The sequence below is a fragment of the Oncorhynchus clarkii genome, chromosome 6 (genome assembly GCF_045791955.1).
Source record: "Oncorhynchus clarkii lewisi isolate Uvic-CL-2024 chromosome 6, UVic_Ocla_1.0, whole genome shotgun sequence".
NCBI classification, from domain to species: Eukaryota; Metazoa; Chordata; class Actinopteri; order Salmoniformes; family Salmonidae; genus Oncorhynchus; species Oncorhynchus clarkii.
The window spans coordinates 64,867,933-64,892,678 of record NC_092152.1 but is presented as its reverse complement, the minus strand read 5'-3'; the positions used below and the strand labels follow the sequence as shown (position 1 = coordinate 64,892,678).

Here is a 24,746-nt window from a genome sequence, read left to right as displayed (position 1 = left end):
GACAACCTGATGATCATTTATGCTCGTCATTAAAAAAATACATATGCTATGGTACCACACTGGTTTGTGAGTCTCTCTTTCACCTTCACTGAGTCGTCTGTATTATACAGCTAATTTATGAGTTGGTGAATTTGTAGGGAAGTTGAAATTCTAGGTAAACAATTCCCTTCTGTACTGCCACTTGCAAAAAGTATTGTTAATGTGTTCATTGTTTAATAGTTATTTTAAAATAATGAGTAGATAGGGCACACTGTTATGCATACCAAAATATGCCACTCAATGATTGGTACAGGACTAGACCTTACAGTAGATTCTATTCCAATCTGTGATATTGTCCATAACTGACAGACAGACAAAGTTACATCCATACATAGGCCTACATACATACAGGTAACTGCCAAAATAAAGGAAACACCAAACAAAGTGTCTTAACAGGGTGTTAGGCAACCACGAGCCAGGACAGCTTCAATTCACCTTGGCATAGATTCCACAAGTATCTGGAAGTCTATTGGAGGGATGCAACACCATTCTTCCACGGGAAATTCCATAATTTGGTGTTTTGTTGATGGTGGTGGAAAATTCTGTCTCAGGCGCCACTCCAGAATCTCCTACAAGTGTTCAATTGGGTTGCGATCTGGTGACTGAGATGACCCTGGCTTACATCGTTTTCATACTCATCAAACCATTCAGTGACCACTTGTGCTCTGTGGCAGGAGCATTGTCATCCTATGGGGGATAGCCATGGCAGCCAAAATAATGGCCTGCCCAGCATTTTTATGCATTACCCTAAGCATGACGGGGAGTCAGGAACCACATCTGTGTGGAAGCACCTGCTTTCAATATACTTTATATCAGTAATTTACTCAAGTGTTTACTTTAATTTTGGCAGTTACCTGTACGTACATTCCCTACAGACTTGCTCTAAGTACGTAGGTTATCAGTAACATCAGAGATGTTTAAGGATGTGACGATGATACCTTCTCTGGAATCTCGGGAAACTGAAGGCTGTCCATTTCCTCCCCATTGATAGCTGTGTGTTGTGCTTAGGTGGTGTAACAGAAACTATCCTATATCAGTTTCATACAAGTTTTTATTAGTTTCAGTTTAGTTGTACAGACCCTCGGGTTGAAAAAACACATTATGTTTTTGTTCACCGTCGTAAAGTTTTCCTGTTGACATCGAGCGCGGGTAGATGGCTGTATAAATTGTCACACAAATGGAAATGGTGCCCAGCGAAGAGAACCAGCTCGTACCAAAAGAGGTGAGATTATCATAGCCAGTTACAGAACGGGGTTCTGGCAACAACGGGCCCTTAGTAATAATTCTTATGACAGTCAATGATACAAGCAATTTTTTAGAAGTTAGCACAGAAAAGTAGTTGGTGGCATTATCTACTGACGCTTAAAACCGCAATGATCGAGTTGGCTAACTAACGTTAGCTTTCATCTAGCTAGTTAGCAAAGGTTGCTAGCATGCTAACCTTAGCGAGATACTGTAGCTTTAAACCCGATTGTTTCGCTCAAAAAGGCGTAGTAACGTTTAATTAGGAAACTGGTGGACAACAGTGCTAGCTACATGGGGAAAAATAAAATTGTAGAGTATTATTTGCTAGTTTTTGGTTGTGGCTAGCTTTATCATAATGTCGTTAGACATTGCTTTGAGGTGCTGGTAACGTTATCTTGTAGCTGGCTAGCTTGTCAAAGCAAAGGCAAACTAGCCAGCTGGACGAGGTTGTTGATGACTAGCTACCTTGCTAGTTTCAGATCGGGTAAACAATGGAGTCCTTATTGCTGTCAACGTTAGCTAGCCAGTTAGCGAGAGCTAGCCAGCTGGTTATATATTTTTCTAAACATCAGTCTCAAACGACAACATTTTGGTTTCATAGCTAACGTTAATTAACTATGATATATATTATACAAACATTTTGTTATTAGTTAGCTGTGATAATATTATATGTTCAGTGTAATTTAACTAGCTAACATTAACTAGTAATACTACAATACCCTCCTTTGCTTCATACAATTAGGTCTAACTGTTAATAGTTAACAATCTAAACGTTTTTGTGTCAGTATCTCCTTATTTACATTTCATAGGGTTGTTTTTGTATCCACAATTTCCACACGAAGATTTATTGTAGCTAATCCGGCCACTGTTTTGGCTGAGCTATCGTGCCAGGGGCTGTAGAAAAGTTCCAGGCCTGTAGTCAGTGAACTGCCTCCTTTCATTGCAATTAGAAATAATTACATTGCCATTTGACATTGTGTTAATGGATTTCCCACCTTTTGAAAATGATACTATAATCATCACACAATCCAAATCTTATATTACTATCGAAATGTGAATCCATCTAGCTGAGAAATAACATAATTGCAGATCAAGGATAAAGACAAGGAGTGTTGAGACTCTGTTTAGGCTGGTATTAGGGCTGAGACTGGAATGTTGACCTCAGTAGGATGATACATTTCTTTAAAATTGAATTTACTCTAGTTTTAATCTGCTCTGGACAGCCTCTCTCAATAATCAAGTGTTCCCAGTGCTGAAGGTCCAAGCCACTGTGCTCAGCGACGCCTCGATCGGTCCTCTCTCCATCCCCCTAGTCATGCGGCTGAACCCATTATTTCAGCTCTATTCAGGGCTCCACGTCCGGATGCTGATGACAATCTCCAACCTTACGCACATTGCTGCCTGGGCTGCTGTCACTCTGCATTTGAGCATGGCTAGAACTCGTTTTTCAGTTGGATGTAATGTGTAAAATAATGGAGAATCGGCTTCGTTATCCATTAACTAAGCAAGATAACTATTCTTTAATTTGTCTCAATTTGAACTGGAACAGGTTAGGCGACTTGAAATAGTTTTTTTGACAGAACCAAAACTCAGTTTAAAGATGTCATTGTCCAACTAATGAAGGCAATAGTCAGTATTTGAATCAGTAGCTTCACATTAGTCACTCCAGCCTACTTTTGCGTTGTCCAGGGGGAACTGGTTGGTTTAAACTTTGCAGAGCCACCTGCTAGCTTCTGTTAAAGCGCTTGACAGAAGTTGTGTGCAGTGGGATGAGTCAGCGGGTGGAGGGTGTTTTCGGCCTCTGAGGTTAGACTTAGTTCTCAATCTGGCATTGGGCATATGCACACCTACTGATGTATTGTTATAAAATTGTTCCTGTTTCATCAAGTACAACAAGGTCTTCAAGTCTCTTTTATTCTCTAAGGTTATGTAAGCTAGCTTCAAATGCTCATTTAATTTCCTCTGTGGTGGTGGCCTTTGCATAGCTCCATTTCGGGAGCAGGCTTTCCTAGGAGATAACAGGACATTTAATACTGTGTAAGGGCTATTGTATTTACGTTCATTGTCATGTTTGTTTTTCCTTGATTTGGTAAACTTAAGTTTCAGACTTTTCATAAAATGTCCCTAGTATGGTTCTTCTTTCAGGGTAATGTTAAATGTTTGTCAGATGTGCAAATGCATGTTAATGCAATGTAATTCCCATGACAACTCACGTTAGGCCTAAATGTTCTTTTAAAAACCAAATCCCCAAACCGGTTACGGTTAACAAGCCCTCTCTTACTTTCCCTTCATGCAATGGTCAGTTCTCGAGAAACAACATGCATAGAAAAGTTTCAGTATCTGTTTCAGGAAGTCATTAGACCTCAGGTGCTACTGTAAAACCAGGAAGTAAAGATCCACTTTTTTTCTCCCATATTGTCATCTGGATTGAAGAAAAATGTTTCTTACAGACTCGACTGACTTGAAAAGGAGACTGAAGTTCTGCTGAAATTCAGGGTTTTCTGCCAGCCAGTGACTATAGACCAGGTTGTTCTCTCACCTTCTGAAGGCTCATCAACAGAGTTAGTGTTGCTGTAGGCCTACTGATGCAGGGTGTTTGTTTGCTGTAATTTGCCCTGTTGGCAGGAAGATGTTTTTCAGGGTCACCTGACTGGATCAATAATGATTTAACAGAAATCCAGACTAATAACTCTGGTTTTAGATAAGTAATAATTCTACTGTGTTTGTCACTTAGCCTAGATTCTCATATCTGTTCTGTGTAGTGCGATTGTCTGGGCTCTGTTGAACCTACGGCTGCATGTCAGCGCCTTGCAACATTATCTGTGATTATAAATACCCCTAATCTGATAATTCACGTGTGTGTGTGTGTGTGTGTGTGTGTGTTGACATCTGCGGCTTGTTTGTGTCATCGGCCTGACAGATTTTGCCAAGATCACCAGCTTCACATAGTTACTTTAGGATGGTCACTTGTTCTGTCTGTGGTTTTAATAATACCTACAGTATATTACTGGTGGTCTTTAGAAGTGAATTGAAAGCGTGCCATTCCAAATTAGTTCGTCTGAGCCGGTGTGCTTGTGGATACATAGAGAAACTCTAGCATGTTGCGTAACTGTTTCCCTTCTCGGTAACAGCTGTTTGCACTGTTTTAATCTTTTATGTGTTTTTCACCCCTCCTCCCTATGTGTCCATTAGGGTATGTTTTGGAGTTGCAGGCAGAGTATTTTCAATGAGATGAAGAAGAGGTTTTCTCAGGTAGTCCCTCCTAGTCGAGTGGAGTGACTGTGTGCAGCTTACTGTGTTGGGTTTGCTGATGACTGCATGGAGCCTCCGGTTTTTGCGGTCCTGAATGTTTAGCCAACCTAATACCAGCTGGTCACTGTGCCTAGACCATAACAAAATATTAACTAGAACAGAGGGCTGATTGAGTGAGGGCCAGTTTTGTTCACCAAAATGGCAGTAACACCAGCCCAACATGACACACAGGCTACGCATGTAGGTTAAATAAACTGACCATAATAATTTTTGTTTGGGGATGACCCATTTTAATCCTTTAGGAAAATACAAAAGGTTATTGGATTAGGAAAACATTTGACAAATGTCAACACACCACACACATGGATTAGAATTGTGGACAATTAAAGGTCACAATAAGCTAGAGGTCTCGACCGACTATGATTTTTCAATGCCGATACCGATTTATTGGAGGACAAAAAAAGCCGATACCGATTAATCGGACAATTTTTATTTGTAATAATGACAATTACAACAATACTGAATGAACACTTATTTTAATTTAATATAATACATCAATAAAATCAATTTAGCCTCAAATAAATAATGAAACATGTTCAATTTGGTTTAAATAATGTAAAAACAAAGTGTTGGAGGTGAAAGTGCAATATGTGCCATGTAAGAAAGCTAATGTGTAAGTTCCTTGCTCAGAACATGAGAACATATGATGGTTCCTGCTGGTGGTTCCTTTTAACATGAGTCTTCAATATTCCCAGGTAAAAAGTTTTAGGTTGTAGTTATAGGACTATTTCCCTTTCTACCATTTGCATTTCATTAACCTTTGACTATTGAATGTTCTTATAGGCACTTTAGTATTGCCAGTGTAACAGTATAGCTTCCGTCCCTCTCCTCGCTCCTCCCTGGGCTCGAACCAGAAGCACAACGACAACAGCCACCCTCGAAGCAGCGTTACCCATGCAGAGCAAGGGAAACAACCACAGGCTCAGAGCGAGTGACATTTGAAACGCTATTAGCGCGCGCTAAAGAGCCAGCCATTTCATTTCGTTACACCAGCCTCATCTCGGGAGTTGATAGGCTTGAAGTCATAAACAGTGCAATGCTTGATGCACAACGAAAAGCTGCTGGCAAAACGCACAAAAGTGCTGTTTGAATGAATGTTTACTCGCCTGCTTCTGTCTACCACTGCTCAATACTTAGATGCTTGAATGCTCAGTCAGATTATACGTTGCGTTGCGCAGGACAAGCTAGATAATATCTAGTAATATCATCAACCATGTGTAGTTAACTAGTGATTATGAGTGATTGTTTTTTATAAGATAAGTTTAATACTAGCTAGTAACTTACCTTGGCCTACTGCATTCGCGTAACAGGCAGTCTCCTTGTGGAGTGCAACGAGAGAGAGGTAGGTCGTTATTGCGTTGGACTCGTTAACTGTAATGGTGTAATATTGGATCCCCCGAGCTGACAAGGTGAAAATCTGTCGTTCTGCCCCTGAACAAGGCAGTTAACCTACCGTTCCTAGGCTGTCATTGAAAATAAGAATGTGTTCTTAACTAACTTGCCTAGTTAAATAAAAAAAATCTGCAAATTTGCCGCCCAAAAATAACGATTTCCGATTGTTATGAAAACTTGAAATCGGCCCTAATTAATCGGCCATTCCGATTAATCGGTCGACCTCTAGTTATGACATTCATGTGTGAGTAGGAGAATGCCCTAACCACTGACTGTAGTCAAATCGCTCAGCTCCCTGAATGCATGCAAATAAGCTGCTGATAACGTTTTGTTTTAACATTTTGTCATGAAGTAGAAAACTGAATGGAGATGTGTGATCTGCGCTCAAGGTGTTTGTATGTGTCCTGTATTCTACAGATAGAGAATGCGTCAGAGGAGCCCAGAGTGCTGTGCATAGTCCAGGACACTACCAATGCTAAGACGGTCAACGAGAGGCTCACCCTCAACCTGCCAGCCTCCACTACTCTCTCCAAACTCTTTGAGGATGTGGCCCACAAGGCGAGCTATGTGAACGGCACCTTTGACCTGGCATGGGGCAAGACCGGGGACATGGTGAGTCTGTGTCCTAAGACAACGTTATGATCCCAGGTCCCTTCATTGGATCCTGATTGGGGGGGGTTTACATAGACCAAACTCCTCCAACACGTCCGTTGTTTGCTCCTCCACACATGGCTACACTGTCTACTCTATGTCAGCTGTTCTACTGAGCTGCACTCAATGACCAACGGCTTGAAATGGTGCTGTTTGGATCCTCCCCATCAGGTGTAAATGGCTTTGTTTGAATGTACGCCAGTCTATCTTTCCTGTCCCTGAAGTAATCTGAGGCTGGAGTTCTCACGAGTAGGTCAGTGGATTAAGCTCTATTTCCATAGCTGGCTACTCTTTCCCCCCCCCCCCCCACCCCTCCTCACCCGCCAACATAACAGGGGTAAACACTGCTGCTTCATAGCATGCTCCCCCAGCTGGTCCTAAAAGCTCATCTTTTGACTGATCAACATGGGGAGGATTCTCATTCTGAATTCAATGGGAACCAATTTGATTTGACAGGTTGATTATGTTGGGTTGTATTGTGGGGATCTACTGATATTTTTCTCTCAAATCCTAGTTTTATTTTGTTTGCGTCTGCAATAATTTTTTCATGCTCAGACCTGCCTGTCCAAACTGAAGGGTGTTTTTTTTTATTTTTCTGTTCTCCCCTAGGGGTCGCTGGATCCCAGCAGTGAGATGTCCCTCACTGAGTCTGGGTTCGAGCCCGGGAAGAGGAACTTCCTCCAGCTCACAGACAAGGACGGAGAACAGCCTCAGATTGCGTCGGTGAGTGAGTGGGGAAGATAAAATTAAGTTAATGGTTTTAATGAATACCAGCATGCCTAAGGCATTCCCCTGAAGGAGGGATTGCATGCAGTTCGTTCTTGGTAGACTAGTGGTACCTACCTATAAGCTGAAGCTTAATTCTCCTTTGTGTAGGATGAGTCGGGGACAGCGGGCAGCAGTGGTCTGGATGACAGCTCCCAGGAGCGCTTCATCGGCCCGCTGCCCAGAGATGGCACGGTGGGCTGCAGCAGCGACTACAGCAGCCCCAGCTATTCCTACTCCTCCATCCTCAACAAGTCTGACACAGGTACACCCTCTGTCAACAGCATAGACTTGACCTCACTTCCTTTTACGTAACCCCCCTGACCACTCACTTAATGAAGCAGATGCTAAGCTACAGGACTGTTTTGCTAGCACAGACTGGAATATGTTCCAGGATTCTTCCGATGGCATTGAGGAGTACGCCACATCAGTCACTGGCTTCATCAATAAGTCCATTGATGACGTCGTCCCCACAGTGACTGTACGTACATACCCCAACCAGAAGCCATTGATTACAGGCAAAACCCGCACTGAGCTAAAGGGTAGAGCTGCCGCTATCAAGGAGCGGGACTATAACCCGGAAGCTTATAAGAAATCCCGCTATGCCCTCCATCGAATCATCAAAGCGTCAATTCAGGACTAAGATTAAATCATACTACACCGGCTCCGATGCTCGTCGGATGTGGCAGGGCTTGCAAACTATTAGACTACAAAGGGAAGCACAGCCGCGAGCTACCCAGTGACACAAGCCTACCAGATGAGCTAAATTACTTCTATGCTCGCTTCGAGGCAAGTAACACTGAAACATGCATGAGAGCATCAGCTGTTCCGGAAGACTGTGCTCACGCTTTCCGCAGCTGATGTAAGACCTTCAAACAGATCAACATTCACAAGGCCGCAGGGCCAGACGGATTACAAGGACGTGTATTCTGAGCAGGCGCTGACAAACTGGCAAGTGCCTTCACTGACATTTTCAGCCTCTCCCTGTCTGAGTCTGTAATACCAACATGTTTCAAGCAGACCACCATAGTCCCTGTGCCCAAGAACACTAAGGTAACCTACCTAAATGACTTCTGAGCCTTAGCACTCACGTCTGTAGCCATGAAGTGCTTTGAAAGGCTGGTCATGGCTCGCATCAACTCTATTATCCCAGAAACCCTAGACCCATTCCAATTTGCATACCATCTCAGCAGATCCATAGATAGTAGATCCATAGATGCAATCTCTATTGCACTTCACACTGCCCTTCCCCAGCTAGACAAAAGGAACACATGTGAGAATGCTATTAATTGACTACAGCTCAGCATTCAACACCTTAGTGCCCTCAAAGCTCATCACTAAGCTAAGAATTTGGCATGGGTCCTCAGATTCTCAAAAAGTTCTACAGCTGCACCGTGGTTGCATCACTGCCTGGTATGGCAACTGCTTGGCCTCCGACCGGAAGGCACTACAGAGGGTAGTGTGCACGGCCTAGTATATCACTGGGGCCAAGCTTCCTGCCATCCAGGACCTCTATACCACGCGGTGTCAGAGGAAGGCCCTAAAAATGGTCAAAGACTCCAGCCACCCTAGTCATAAACTGTTCTCTCTGCTACCACACTGCAAGTGGTACCGGTGCGGCAAGTCTAGGTCCAAAAGATTTCTTAACAGCTTCTACCCCCAAGCCATATGACTCCTGAATAGCTAATCAAATGGCTACCCCCCCCCCCCCCCCCACCCTTACGCTGCTGCTACTCTGTTTATCTATGCAGTCACTAACTCTACCTACATGTACATATTACCTCGACTAACCGTAGCTCCTGCACATTGACTCTGTACCAGTACCCCCTGTATAAAGCCTCACTATTGTTATTTTACTTCTGTGTTTTAATGATTTGTTTTATTTCTTTACTTATCTGATTATTGTTGGTTAAGGGCTTGTGAGTCAGCATTCCACTGTAAGGTGGAATACCTGTTGTATTTGGTGCATGTGACAAATAACATTTAATTTCATGTCTTTTTCCCCCTCTGCAGGATATGTGGGTTTGGTGAACCAGGCCATGACCTGCTATTTGAACAGCCTTCTACAAACTCTGTTTATGACCCCGGAGTTCAGAAACGCACTGTACAAGTAAGTACCTGTTCTCATGAAGCTCTTTGTGATTGTTTTACTAAACAACTGTATTTAATGGGAAGAGTGTTGTCCTAAAACTATTTTCTACTTGTCCACTGTTCCCTCCAGCTGGGAATTTGAGGAGTCGGAGGAAGACCCGGTCACCAGCATCCCTTACCAGCTACAGAGGCTGTTTTTGCTGCTGCAGACCAGTAAGAAGAGGGCCATCGAGACCACTGACGTGACCCGCAGCTTCGGCTGGGACAGCAGCGAAGGTGGGCTGTCACACTGCTACTTCTAGACAACCCCCGCCAGGCATCCCTGTAACCAGGAGTGGCCCAGGCTCAACCTCTTCTGATGTTTTGATGAAGGAACTGGAAGAGTGTGGGGAAGGGGTACTGTGTGTTTTGTCACACAGTTTGCTGTGTCTTAACTGATCTGTGTGTGTTTTCTCTTCTGTGGTGTCTGCGTATCTGTGTTTTGTAGCCTGGCAGCAGCATGATGTCCAGGAGCTGTGTAGGGTCATGTTTGATGCCCTGGAGCAGAAATGGAAGCAGACAGAGCAGGTATGAAAGAAAAGTGAACCCTAAAACACTTGTCTAAACACTAATCCAGGGAGCCAATGAGGGGCCTCCCCAAGACCCAGATCAAAGGGCCTTCTGTAGGAAGGGGAGAAAGTGCCAGTAAGGCTGAGGGTTAGCTTTTTCTGATCTCAGGAGTTTGGTACGTGAGCTCCTGCGTTTAGCTGTATTTGTAAAGAATGCTCTGCATTATCATTGTGGTTAATCAAAGTCCCATTTTGATATTTGCTATATTTGTGTCCCCAGCAGCAGTTTTCTCCACTTACGGTACTTATTTGAATTTCTATTATTGTTTTTTTCAACTGTTTGTTTGATTTTGTCATATAACAAATTACATATTATATGCATACAAAAAACGTGATTGGGATTGCACAATAAAGTCAGATTTATTTCTGTGGTCCCAATTGGTTTTATTTTGGGAGGGGGGGGTGTTGTTGACATGCACCGAGTGTACAGAATATTAAGAATGCCTTCCTAGTATTGAGGTGCACCCACTTTTACCCTCAGAACAGCCTCAATTCATCGGGTTATGGACTCTACAAGTTGTCAAACTCGTTCCACAGGGATGCGGGCCCATGTTGACTCCAATGCTTCTCACAGTTGTCAAGTTGGCTGACTGTCCTTTGGGTGGTGGACCATTCTTGATATACATGAGAAACTGTTGAGTGTGAAAAACCCAGCAGCATTGCAGTTCTTGACATAAATCTGTGCACCTAGTACCATACCTCATTCAACGGCACTTACATTTATTGTCTTGCCTATACGCCCTCTATACACCCTCTGTGCACACACACAGTCCATGTCTCAAGGCTTAAAAATCCTTCTTTTACCTGTCTCCTCCCTTTCATCTACACTGATTTTGAAGAAGTGGATTTCACAAGTGACATCAATAAGGGATCATAGCTTTCACCTGGTCAGTGAAAGAGCAGATGTTTTTAATGTTTTGTACATTCAGGGTAGAAACATTCCAGCTATACAGACATGAAAATGTTTTCTACTTTTAAATCATTAGCCAACTTTTTACATTTTATTTGATGTTATTGTTGCTGTGGTAGTTCCACTCAACAGTGCCGGAATATAAAAAAGGGTTCTTACCTGATATACTCTTACATTTTAAAAAGGTGATTATTTGAGTCTCTGGCACAGGTATTATGCTGGTGGGCATCTCTAACAAAATAAGCAATTGGATAAGTACGTGAGGACCGAGTCAGTGATAATTCTGTGGACCTTACCAGACCAAGTTCAATTAATACAATTAATTTTTACACACACAGCCAGCCTAGCTGCTTAAAATGCTCGACCCCCAGATGAGTACGAGGGCCGGTAGAGTTAAAATAAAATTCTAACAAGCTTGTTTCAGCTGGTCTGTGGCTTGTTCTTTAGAATAAAAAGTGTTTAATTCCTAAATTATTGTTTAGATGTTTGTGGCTGCTGGTGAACCATGATGAGCACACATAATCAGTGACACTGAACTAGCTTACCTGCCAGACTCTTCAGGGTGTCAATATCAAGCCATTTTGAGGTCTAGCTAAGAATTACATTTTGGGGTTTATTTTTGTTAAACATAATCTCACAGGTCTGGTACCTATCACCTTGGGTGTGAATTTGATGTTTTTGGTGTAACCTCTGAGTTTCCCACTTTGACACTAAAACCAGGGAACCTTGCAAGCGTTACTCTGGAACCAAATAAAATGAATTCTGTTTTTCTAAGATGCAGAGAATGTTTGTCAAAGCCATTTAGTAATATTGAATAACTCTGCACTAAGGATCTCTCAGGCTTTGTTCTTTTGGGAAACCAATTGAGAAGAGTCATCCGCGTACAAAAACAATTTACAAGAGCAGGCTGATTTCACATCGTTAATGTACAGTAGGAAGAGCAGTGGACCAAGGTCGCTCCCCTGTGGGACCCCACAGCTAATCTCCAGTTTTCCATTAACATCCAACACTTGGACCAATTGGTCTCTGACTGCATAAGGCCCTATTTAACAGGTAATGGGCCTGCTGTTGCAGTCACATATTTAGTGAAATGTGTTGACTCTTGGAGAGGAGCCAGGTCATTGTCTTTGGGGAGTTTACGTTATTATTGCGCTGGCATAGAGTTGAGGTTGTGTGAGTAGTATGTACTGTGTGAGCAGTGAAGAGCATGTTTCAGAGTTCTGAGAGATACATGTGAGTGTTGACTTCTCGGGCCTGACTCCCTGGTGTTGTGTCCCCCCTCAGGCTGACCTGATTAACCAGCTGTACCAGGGGAAGCTGAAGGACTATGTGCGCTGTCTGGAGTGTGGCTATGAGAGCTGGAGGATCGACACCTACCTGGACATCCCTCTGGTCATCAGACCCTTTGCGGCCAGCCAGGCTTATGGCAGCGTGGTGCGTGTCTCTCTGCCACCATCTCTTATGTCTCTACCCTTCATGACTATAGAAGTATTAATCCAAGTGTGTGAGGAGATCAAAGCTATGATGGTCATTTGTGTTCACCACGCAGACACGGACCCTGCTGTATGCTCCTGCATTTTCCTAAGACTTTTAATAGTAAGACAGTGTAATGTGACGTAGATGTGGTTAGAGTTGTTACTGATACAGTGCCTTTGTGACTCACTGAAACAGGAGGAGGCTCTGCAGGCCTTCGTCCAGCCAGAGACTCTGGATGGGGCCAACCAGTATTTCTGTGAGCGCTGCAAGAAAAAATGTGATGCCCGTAAGGTGAGTATACAGACTAGTGATCTTGTTGATGTTGAAGACCACACTTCCCTTTGGGTCAAGGGAGAACTGATTGGGGAGGATGTTGAGTGAAGGTCGTCACTGGTCTGGCCATTTGTGTTCTGACCCATGCCCTTTGTCCTCCCTCCACAGGGGCTGAGGTTTCTGCACTTTCCCTACCTGTTGACTTTGCAGCTGAAGCGTTTTGACTTTGACTACACCACTATGCACCGCATCAAACTCAACGACCGCATGTCCTTCCCTGAGGAGCTGGACATGGGTCCTTTCATTGACGTGGAGGACGAGGTGAGACACACCAGCCCAGTGTGGCCTCCTATGTGTTTTATAGTCTAGATAGAATAATGATATCAGGCCCAGGGTGGAATAGTGCCAGGCGTTCAGGTCCACTCAAATTAGATTTTCGATTATGTTTCATGTATTTAGTCATTTCAATGTCATCATTAATTCATGAGTGTAACTGATACCTGAGCTCTGTCTGCTTTCTCTCTCTTTCCATCCTGCTCTTTGTTTTTGATCAATGCCCGCTCTCATAGAAATCTCCTCAAACGGAGAGCTGCACTGACAGCGGGGCAGAGAATGAAGGTAGTTGCCACAGTGACCAGATGAGCAACGACTTCTCGGCAGACGACGGTGTTGATGAGGGCATCTGCCTGGACAGCGCCAGCAGTACTGAGAGGGTCCTGAAGCCAAAGGTACCCAGCCTCAACACTATGTAATACCACACAAACCGTCCTTACACTCTAGCATCCGTACTCTGTGTCTTATAGCCCATCCTGGTCTGTTTGCATGTAGAGCAATCTGCTGTCATTAGATTTAATTGTTAGATAATTGTCTCTCCTTCCCCTGTCTCGTCTCCAGAGTTCATTGACCTTTGAGCTGTTCTCGGTCATGGTCCATTCGGGCAGCGCTGCAGGTGGCCACTACTATGCCTGCATTAAGTCCTTCAGCGATGGCCAGTGGTACAGTTTCAACGACCAGCACGTCAGCAAGGTTATTCTCAGTCTTCAAATAACTTATGTTTACTATGCATGTAATACTAGACAAAACAACTCGACCTACGCTTTAAATAGACTTAAGAAATTGACGCCTGTCATTGTAACATTCTATTGACAGTTGTCAGAAACACAATGGTGGTTGTCCTGTGTGTGTGTCCTTCTATAGATCACCCAGGAAGACATCAGGAAAACATATGGAGGGTCCTCGGGGAGCAGAGGCTATTACTCCAGTGCCTTTGCCAGGTCAGTGGAGCTCCTGTCTCTGTCAATCTCTGGATTGATCTGAAATCAATATGTCCCTGAACACATCTCACTCCCATGCCTGGCTCTCCCCTCTTACAATCTCATTGTATGTACCTACTAATGCATGCATACATGGCCAGAACATTACCAGTATCTGTTCACTTCACACACCGCAACGTTCAATACCAGAGGAAGCTTTAATAGGGATGAACTGGGGCTTTTTTACTTAGTGTGCTACATTTTATTGAAGTCTCCCTGGGAGAAAAACAAGAGGGTTGTTATTCAGGCTAGGACAAAGCCCTGTTGATAACTGAGCTTTTACGTAATGCACTGTTCTTTCATGTGTTTGGAAAGGAAGATGGAACTCTATTTGGCTACTCATTTTCCTTTACTCCATTTGCATTTAATAAGATGTTTTTCTGTTCCAACAGCTCTACGAATGCGTATATGCTGATTTATAGGTTGAAAGACCCCTCAAGGAATGCAAGTAAGGGAAACGTATTAATCAAGTCTAGTTCCATTATCAAGTTTGCTTTTACATTTCTAAAATGACTGTTAAACTGTATTAAGTTACATATGTGGGTATAACAATCTACTTTCCAAGTCTCTCTCAATGACTTAGACCCCCAGTTAGTTATGGTGATCTCTTGACTGATGGGCCGTGTTGTTACCACTGCAGAGTATCTGGATTGTGATGACTTCCCTGAGCACATAAAGCATCTGGTCCAGAGGGAGAAGGAGTCTGAGGAGCAGGAGAAAAGACAGAGGGAGATCGAGCGCAATACCTGCAAGGTACATCCTCCTCCTGTGGACTTTCCCATGGGCAACGGTGTCGGTCATTTGACTGAATGTTCTGTTGTTTTTCACAGCGGTTGTATTGTTGTTAATTGCTCTGTATTTCTCTGTCAGATCAAGCTGTTCTGCATGCATCCGGTGAAGATGATGGCTATGATGGAGAACAAGCTGGAAGTGCACAAGGACAAGACGCTCAGAGAGGCAACAGAGATGGCCTACAAGGTACGTCAGAGTGGAAGCTAAACGCGGAGGAAAGCATTGAAAGCTAATCTCACTCAGCAGCTGCAGTGCATACCAGCCAGCGGTCGGTGTCAGAATAGAGAGTGGTCCAAGGATAGACATGGTTCTAAGATTAAAATGGGGGTCGCAATGGCCAAGAGAAGCCTCAAAACATTCTCTTATGTGTCTATTAGCAATTGGATGTGTGTGTGTCTTTGGCCACCCATTCTGCCCCCTAGCTCATGGAACTGGATGGGGTGGTCCCGCTGGACTGCTGTCGCCTGGTCAAGTACGATGAGTTCCATGAGTACCTGGAGCGTTCGTACGAGGGCGAGGACGACACCCCCATGGGGCTGCTGCTGGGCGGGGTCAAGTCGTCCTACATGTTTGACCTGCTGCTGGAGACCCGCAGAGCTGAACAAGTCTTCCAGCCATACAAACCTGGAGGTCAGTAAAACACATTCAAGACTTAAAATATAATACTATAACTAGCAACTCTTTTAGCCTTTTCAGAAGTGAGTTGTTTGTGTGTGTCTCTGTAGAGGTGATGGTGAAGGTTCACGTGGTGGATCTGAAGACGGACACTATCGCCCCTCCCGTCAGCATCAGGGCCTATCTAAACCAGTCAATCACTGAGTTCAAGCAGCTCATTGCACAGGTAAGTTAGTTCAGACACTCCTCTTTAATTCTTCATTTCTATCTAATCCAGTCTAATCCAGCCTGATACAGTCTATACTTGTAAGACCATAAAATCTGCCCGTATTTGTTTTGGGATCTTTGGTGAATTATCTCTCCGGTGTGTGTATTGTATTGTTAAAAGGCCACAGAGCTCTCAGCCGAAACCATGCGTGTCGTCCTGGAGCGCTGCTATAATGACCTTCGGCTTCTCTACGTGCCCAATAAGACACTGAAAGCAGAGGGTTTCTTCAGGAGCAACAAGGTCGCACTCCACTTTATTATTGTCCTTTCCAGCTTGGGTCTGCTGTGTTTAATGTTGTGTATCTGTAAACATTTTTCAGCAGTGCTTTGATCTCAGATGTAACACACATCTAATTTGTCCATTCTCTGGTTTCTCTTAGGTTTTTGTGGAAAGCTCTGAATCCCCAGATCACCAGGTCACCTTCACTGATTCCCTCTTGTGGAAACTACTGGATCGCCATGGGAACACAATCCGCCTGTTTGTCTCGCTGCCTGTGCAATCCCCCGGCACCAACCGAACTATTTGCCAAAAAGTTGGTGGTGACACTGAGGAGTGCTCTGAGGGGTCAAAGGACAACAGGAATTCCGTAGAGGCCATCCTGGAGGAGAGCACAGAGAAGCTGAAGAACCTGTCCCTCCAGCAGCAGCAGGGCTCCAGCACCAGTGACAGCCAGAAGAGCTCAGACACCAGCGACTTCGAGCACATCGAGTCCCCCTCACCCTCTCAGGAACCAGACTCCTCCTCCGTATCTGCTGTTGTTGCAGTCGACAACCGAGAGCTGGAGAACCGGATCCGGGCGGCCAGCGGAGGGGCCTACTCTGACCCGGAAACCCAGTTCCCTGGGGAGGAGCGCTCAGACTCTGAGGTGAACAACGACCGCAGCACGAGCTCAGTGGACAGTGACATCCTGAGCTCCAGCCACAGCAGTGACACGCTGTGCAACGCCGACAGCGGCCCCATCCAACTGGCCAACGGCCTGGACTCACACAGCATCACCAGCAGCCGCCGCTCCAAGGCCAACGAGGGCAAGAAAGAGACGTGGGACACAGCCGAGGAGGACAGTGGCACGGACAGCGAGTATGACGAGAACGGGAAGAGCAAGGCAGAATCCTATTACCTCTACTTCAGAGCAGAGCCGTATGCACAGGAGGACGGCTCTGGGGAAGGAGGCCAGAAATGTACGTCTTCTCTCTGTATGATGATTCTGTACTCAGCAATGATTTCGATTGTACAAAGTGTTTCTCAACCTTTTCTGTAATGGGGCTCGGGAAACTATAGTCTCCCTCCCCTAACATTTCCATTAGAGATGAATGGGTATCATTTCCTTTGGCAGACATGTTATCTGAGTTTACTGATGGACATATCTGAAGAGTTTGTCTACGATGTGAGAGTTTGATATTGTACTATATTTAATCTTTGGACAAATGGGGTTAGTTTTTTTTACTAATTTCATTAATCAAGTCCTGTAAATACATGTTCAAATGATCAAATCTTAATATTTTTTTTGTGTGTATATATAGTGTGTGTGTGTGTGTGTGTGTGTGTGTGTGTGTGTGTGTGTGTGTGTGTGTGTGTGTAGGAGATATCTCTAAAGAAATCCACTCACTCCTAGATTATAAGCAAATCCAATGCAGGTCAATGGAGAGTGAGGCCTGCTACAACATTCAATCAATCAAATGTATTTATTAAGCCCTTCTTACATCAGCTGATGTCACAAAGTGCTGTACAGAAACCCAGCCTAAAACCCCAAACAGCAAGCAATGCAGGTGTAGAAGCACGGTGGCTAGGAAAAACTCCCTAGAAAGACCAGAACCTAGGAAGAAACCTAGAGAGGAACCAGGCTATGAGGGGTGGCCAGTCCTCTTCTGGCTGTGAACGGGTGGAGATTATAACAGAACATGGCCAAGATGTTCAAATGTTCATAAATGACCAGCATGATCAAATAATAATAATCACAGTAGTTGTCGAGGGTGCAACAGGTCAGCACCTCAGGAGTAAATGTCAGTTGGGTTTTCATAGCCGATCATTCAGAGTATCTCTACCGCTCCTGCTGTCTCTAGAGAGTTGAAAAAAGCAGGTCTGTGTCAGGTAGTATGTCCGGTGAACAGGTCAGGGTTCCATAGCAGCAGGCAGAACAGTTGAAACTGGCTCAGCAGCACGGCCAGGTGGACTGGGGACAGCAAGAAGTCATCAGTCCAGGTAGTCCTGAGGCATGGTCCTAGGGCAACCCGGGGGGGGGGCAACCCGGACAGGAAGATCACGTTAGTGACTCAACCCACTCAAGTGACGACACCCCTCCCTCTTTCTCTCACAATCTCACATGTGTACACACCACAGACATTCACACGCTTGCACACCCATGCGCCCGCTCAAACAGCTGGTGGGAAAGTCCAACTGTTCTAAATGTATTTACAAATGCAGGTCTTTGAAGCTAATCTTGTTTAGTCTGATGTCCTAACTGGTTTATTTGAAAGTTTAGTTTGTGGGAACTGTAAAATTGTTATTTTGTAAATAAGTGTGGATCGTTCATATGAATTTAAAACATTTTGATTTGAAGGACACCTTCCATACATGTTTGTCCATGGTAGAAGAGGTCAGAAAGTGCTCAAAGATTAGTTTCCATACCCTACCATGAGACATCCATGCACACCTGCATGTGTGTATGTCTGTGGTATGTGTGTCCCCCTGCTTGTGAGAGAGAGGGAGAATGATGTAGCAGGCCTCACTCTCCATTGACTTACATTGGATTGGCTTGCGCTGTAAAGTAAGATTTGAAGTTTAAGATCTGAGAGCGGGAGAACGCTGTACAATGACTCTCCAATCTCCATTAAATCAGCGAGTATTGTATATACTCTAGGTGGTGGGTGTTGACAACAAAAAAACAGCAACACTTGTCCAAAGAATAAATATAGTACGATACAGAAATGGCTGTAGTTCACAAACAACATTGAGTTGAGTCATGAATTATATATTTCGGCTTAAATATCAATACTATATGCTTTTAAACAATTTAATTTTTAAGTATATTTCAAAATGCATATGCTGAAGTCGTTTTTTAAGGTTTTTATTTCATTTAAATTATAAAATGTGAATGGGTTCATTTAAGATAAGCACTCATGTCAGTTATCTGACAGACCGGTGAGCAACACCTTGGGGGTTAAGAAACACTGGTTTAGATGGTCTTAGAACAAAATCCACATGTAGTATTTATTTACTGTTATATGATTAGTTTGTTCCAACTAATTGAAACTTATGTTTTGGTGCTGTTTGCCTGTCAGGTGTACTGGTCCACGTGGATAAGAGGATAACTCTGTCAGCATTCAAACAGAACCTGGAGCCTTTCGTGGGGGTCACCTCTACCCAGTTCAAAGTGTTCCGCGTCTACGCCAACAACCAGGAGTTTGAGAGTGTACGGCTCAACGAGACCCTCTCCTCCTTCTCTGACGACAACAAGGTCCGTAGCGTCTCACTATCTGCCCCTTTCAAAACACCATGACTCTTCTCAAAAGATAATGGTGTGTGTGTTTGTAAATATATATATAAATATGTACAGTGCCTTGCGAAAGTATTCGGCCCCCTTGAACTTTGCGACCTTTTGCCACATTTCAGGCTTCAAACATAAAGATATAAAGCTGTATTTTTTTGAAGAATTAACAACAAGTGGGACACAATCATGAAGTGGAACGCCATTTATTGGATATTTCAAACTTTTTTAACAAATCAAAAACTGAAAAATTGGGCGTGCAAAATTATTCAGCCCCCTTAAGTTAATACTTTGTAGCGCCACCTTTTGCTGCGATTACAGTTGTAAGTCGCTTGGGGTATGTCTCTATCAGTTTTGCACATCGAGAGACTTGACATTTTTTCCCATTCCTCCTTGCAAAACAGCTCGAGCTTAGTGAGGTTGGATGGAGAGCATTTGTGAACAGCAGTTTTCAGTTCTTTCCACAGATTCTCGATTGGATTCAGGTCTGGACTTTGACTTGGCCATTCTAACACCTGGATATGTTTATTTTTGAACCATTCCATTGTAGATTTTGCTTTATGTTTTGGATCATTGTCTTGTTGGAAGACAAATCTCCGTCCCAGTCTCAGGTCTTTTGCAGACTCCATCAGGTTTTCTTCCAGAATGGTCCTGTATTTGGCTCCATCCATCTTCCCATCAATTTTAACCATCTTCCCTGTCCCTGCTGAAGAAAAGCAGGCCCAAACCATGATGCTGCCACCACCATGTTTGACAGTGGGGATGGTGTGTTCAGTTGTGTTGCTTTTACGCCAAACATAACGTTTTGCATTGTTGCCAAAAAGTTCAATTTTGGTTTCATCTGACCAGAGCACCTTCTTCCACATGTTTGGTGTGTCTCCCAGGTGGCTTGTGGCAAACTTTAAACAACACTTTTTATGGATATCTTTAAGAAATGGCTTTCTTCTTGCCACTCTTCCATAAAGGCCAGATTTGTGCAATATACGACTGATTGTTGTCCTATGGACAGAGTCTCCCACCTCAGCTGTAGATCTCTGCAGTTCATCCAGAGTGATCATGGGCCTCTTGGCTGCATCTCTGATCAGTCTTCTCCTTGTATGAGCTGAAAGTTTAGAGGGACGGCCAGGTCTTGGTAGATTTGCAGTGGTCTGATACTCCTTCCATTTCAATATTATCGCTTGCACAGTGCTCCTTGGGATGTTTAAAGCTTGGGAAATCTTTTTGTATCCAAATCCGGCTTTAAACTTCTTCACAACAGTATCTCGGACCTGCCTGGTGTGTTTCTTGTTCTTCATGATGCTCTCTGCGCTTTTAACGGACCTCTGAGACTATCACAGTGCAGGTGCATTTATACGGAGACTTGATTACACACAGGTGGATTGTATTTATCATCATTAGTCATTTAGGTCAACATTGGATCATTCAGAGATCCTCACTGAACTTCTGGAGAGAGTTTGCTGCACTGAAAGTAAAGGGGCTGAATAATTTTGCACGCCCAATTTTTCAGTTTTTGATTTGTTAAAAAAGTTTGAAATGTCCAATAAATGTTGTTCCACTTCATGATTGTGTCCCACTTGTTGTTGTTTCTTCACAAAAAAATACAGTTTTATATCTTTATGTTTGAAGCCTGAAATTTGGCAAAAGGTCGCAAAGTTCAAGGGGGCCGAATACTTTCGCAAGGCACTGTATATGTGTGTATATGTGTGTGTATATCTGATCCATGACGCTCCTCTTGGTCTTCTTACAGATAACCATTCGATTAGGCAGAGCACTGAAGAAGGGCGAGTATCGGGTGAAAGTGTACCAGCTATTAGTGAATGATACAGAGGTAAGGACCGGGATGTGCTGATGTTTCTTCAGACACAGAAGTGATTGTTATTCGGTGTTGTGCAATTTCCTTACTTAACAGCAGCCTGTAGGTGTGTCACTGATGGATTTGTATTATGTGACAGTTGTATATGTCATTGTGTTTCATGCTTAAGTGTGTGTGTGTGTCTCTCCTCCCCAGCCCTGTAAGTTCCTTGTGGACACAGTGTTTGCTAAGGGCATGACTGTGAAACAGTCCAAAGAGGAGCTAATGCCTCAGCTGAAAGACCAATGCAAGCTGGACCTCAACATCGACAAGTGGGTTCCACCTTACACACTTAAAAACATCTAATCTGCATATCTAAGATGATCTATGTACACAATCTAATGCACATGAATGTATGGGCACACATCCAACCATACATCAACTATTATACACTTGAATCCCTTACCTACATATTTTCTTATGAAAGCATTTGTTGGCACTGACTACTTGACTGTAAAAGGTTCCACAGTTGTCTTTGTGGTGATACAATCAGAATGTCAAAGTCTCTAGTAATTTACCAGGCGTAAGTAAGTGCCTTGCTCAAAGGCACATCAACAGAGTTTTCACCTAGTCAGCGCGGGGATTCAAACCAGTGACCTTTCGGTTACTGGACAAATGCTCTTAACCGTTAGGCTACCTGCTGTAGATCCTCTCACTTCAAAATATCATGGGCACCTTTGTTCTCTTATGGATGGGTACTGTGAGTGACTTTTTAAAGCACTGACTCACAGCTGATGCTTATTGCTAGAAGTGTTGTTGAATCCTAATTGTATGTGGGGTCAGGTTCCGTCTCAGGAAGAAGACGTGGAAGAACCCAGGGACAGTGTTTCTGGACTACCACGTCTATGAGGAGGACATCAACATCTCCAGTAACTGGGAGGTCTTTCTGGAGGTTCTAGATGGTAATACTGGTTTGCTATTGTTTCGACTACTCTCTTCAGAGCCATTTGTAAATCGCCTCATGGTCATCATAGCCTGAATAGAGACAAACTTACACTCAAATATATTACTGCTTTTATATCAAAAGCCTATATTAGGTCACGTAAAAATGGTTTTAGAGGAAGATTTAACATAATTACTTCTGTAAAAGGGGAAAAAAACCTGTAGAACTGAATTGTCTCTCCTCTGAATGAGTATCACTTGTGAGAGAGCGAAAGAGAGGCAGACAGAGACAGTGGGTGTGTGTGCTCAGCCAGCCCCAACCCTCCTCTCCTGCCCCTTTCCAGGACCGGAGAAGATGAAGTCCATGTCCCAGCTGGCTGTGCTCACCCGCCGCTGGACCCCCGCCCAAATGAAGCTGGAGCCCTTCCAGGAAGTGGTTCTGGAGAGCAGCAGTGTGGAGGAACTCAAGGAAAAGGTGTGTGTGTATTCACATACTGAATGTCGGTGCCAGGCCTTGTACATGTCTGAGGCCACATACACACTGGATTGCAAGGCAGCACTGGGATTGTCTTACCCACTAAGTGCTGCTCCCAGCAACATCACTGGGTCTGATGCACCACTTGGGAGTAGTGAGATGCACTGTAACTTTTCACATCACAGTATATAACATCAGCCTCTAGACTTTGAGATGCATAAGTAGATGTTGCAAGGTAAATTATAGGGCATGCTAAATTAATATTTAAAAGGCCATTTGTGACATCAATTCTCTCTCTCCAGCTCAGTGAAATAAGTGGTATTCCTCTTGAAAACCTGGAGTTTGCCAAGGTAGGTAAACCGTTTTTGACACTGTAAGGATTTATTTTTTGCTCTTGCATTGATTCACTCCACTTAATTTCCTGAAATGTTTCCCAGTTTACTGACTGGCATCCTGATTGTCTCCTGCAGGGGCGTGGAACATTTCCTTGTGATATTTCGGTTTTGGAGATCCATCAGGATCTGGACTGGAACCCTAAAGTGTCCACTCTGAATGTGTGGCCTCTGTACATCTGTGATGATGGTGCTGTGGTCTTCTACAGGTAAACCCCTCATGTTCAGGGAAAACTGCAGATATTTGGTTCAATATAGGTATATTCTGCAGAAAGTCTCACAGCTTGTGCTCTGGTGTTTCAGGGACAGCACAGAGGAGCCTATGGAACAGTCGGAAGATGAACGCAATGAGCTGATGAAGAAGGAGAGCAGCCGGCTGCTGAAGACTGGCCACCGGGTCAGTTACTCACCTCGTAAGGAGAAGGCCCTTAAGATCTACCTGGATGGGGGCCCGGTCAAGGACCCGGGGCAGGACTGAGGCCCATCTGAGGCCCGTCCCAGTTAGCTGGCTGGCCTGCCTGCCTGCTGCAGTGTAGCTTGGCCCGGCCAGGGGACCCTGTCTGGCGTGGGGCCCCACGTTGACTCGACGACGTCACCAGAGCAGTGCGTTTCACGCCCTCTTTCGTCCTCCCATCTGAGCTCTAGGGGAAAGAGTGGCTCAGAAATCATATTGTGCACTATAGTTTATTGTACTGTGAAGTTTAAAGGGAAGTGCAAAAGCTATTCAATTAAAAAATAAAAAATACCATACCGACAAATCAATTTAATGGAAATGTTCCAGACATGGGTGCACGATCAGAGTAGAGCTGTGTAGCCAGGGGGAAAGAAATGTCTTTCTGTTTCCTCTCTTCTCTGCGACACTTTATTTCTCCTCATCTCCCTCTAGCACTTGGTTTCTCGCTCTCCCCCTCTGTTATGCAGACTAGCAAGAGACTACCTGACCCATCTGTGAACATGTACCTGGTTCAAATTCTCCACATTTGAAATTTTACCAGGCTAGAGCGATGCTCGTCCCACCCACCCACTTTAGAGACTGTGAGTATAAAGCCAAGAGTATCTACAACAACAAACTCACTTTCAGTTTTCTTCCAGTTTCTTTGTCTTCTTTAATCCAAACTGCAGTTTATCATCTTTGGCAAATTGATACGTAGTTCACACTCAACATTTGAATGACCTCTGTATCTCTGATTCTATAAAGTGGTCATTTTTTAAGTTTGCTGACGTTTATGCTGTTTTCCCAGAATGCCACAGTGTGCATCACTGTGGAAACTCCTCTTACTGCTGCTCCACCCCCTTCGCTTTATAGGAGCTCAGCCTCTGCCATTTCCTCCTGATTCACTGATATGTGTTAGTCTTCCAATTACCAAGGAAATGGCAACTAGACCACCAAGTAGACTACGTTAAGGCGCTCATCATTTTGTTCAATGTAAATTATTTTGATGTTATTGTGAGTGACCTCTGGCACACATTAAAAACATTTTGTCTGTATTTAACCTTATGTTAATTTAGAAACATGTTTATTTCCTCTGTCGTTTTTATTTCTGCACGATGTGAATGGTGTGCGTGTCTGTCGAGGCCACGTGCATGCTGATTGCTTGAGGGGCGGGAGCCCTCAGTGGTTTTGGGAGATGGTTGGGGGCAATATATACCTGCTGCTGCTTCTCATAGACTGAGACCAGAGGGCATAGACCCTACTGGACCAGCTGACTGGGTCTCCACACTGCAGGGCCCAGCAGAGCTCCTCTGGGCTTCTAATGCTGCCTGACACAAGTTGTTCACAGTAGAAATGCCAATAAAATAATTTGTTTCTTTGTTTTGAGGTTTAAATCTTGTGTGAACATAGTTAAGGTGATTTTAGAATGAAATTAAAATGTTTTTTTCATAACTGCAGTATTCTGTTATTGTAAATGA

General features: G+C 43.9%; 1 protein-coding gene across 7 annotated transcripts; it reads left to right on the top strand.

Moving 5' to 3' along the window:
• Window positions 1-975: 975 nt before the first annotated feature.
• Window positions 976-24,720, top strand: LOC139411442 (ubiquitin specific peptidase 47). Of its 7 annotated transcripts, none has more exons than XM_071157820.1 (30): window positions 993-1,261; window positions 4,477-4,536; window positions 6,406-6,600; window positions 7,249-7,362; window positions 7,516-7,669; window positions 9,418-9,514; window positions 9,626-9,771; window positions 9,983-10,062; window positions 10,324-10,344; window positions 12,298-12,447; window positions 12,685-12,780; window positions 12,931-13,083; window positions 13,332-13,490; window positions 13,657-13,788; window positions 13,960-14,036; window positions 14,468-14,523; window positions 14,716-14,828; window positions 14,946-15,053; window positions 15,290-15,497; window positions 15,593-15,708; window positions 15,871-15,990; window positions 16,130-16,928; window positions 19,029-19,204; window positions 20,982-21,062; window positions 21,243-21,358; window positions 21,870-21,988; window positions 22,313-22,443; window positions 22,746-22,793; window positions 22,914-23,044; window positions 23,139-24,720. In XM_071157820.1, exons 1-30 carry the CDS (start codon window positions 1,217-1,219, stop codon window positions 23,311-23,313), a joined length of 4,176 nt encoding a protein of 1,391 aa, XP_071013921.1. In that variant the 5' UTR covers window positions 993-1,216; the 3' UTR covers window positions 23,314-24,720. The 7 variants fall into 7 exon arrangements, with proteins under 7 accessions (XP_071013923.1, XP_071013921.1, XP_071013924.1 ...); XM_071157818.1 differs by having other exon boundaries at window positions 1,011-1,261; window positions 10,327-10,344; XM_071157822.1 differs by lacking the exon at window positions 4,477-4,536 and having other exon boundaries at window positions 976-1,261.
• The last annotated feature ends 26 nt before the right edge of the window (window positions 24,721-24,746 follow it).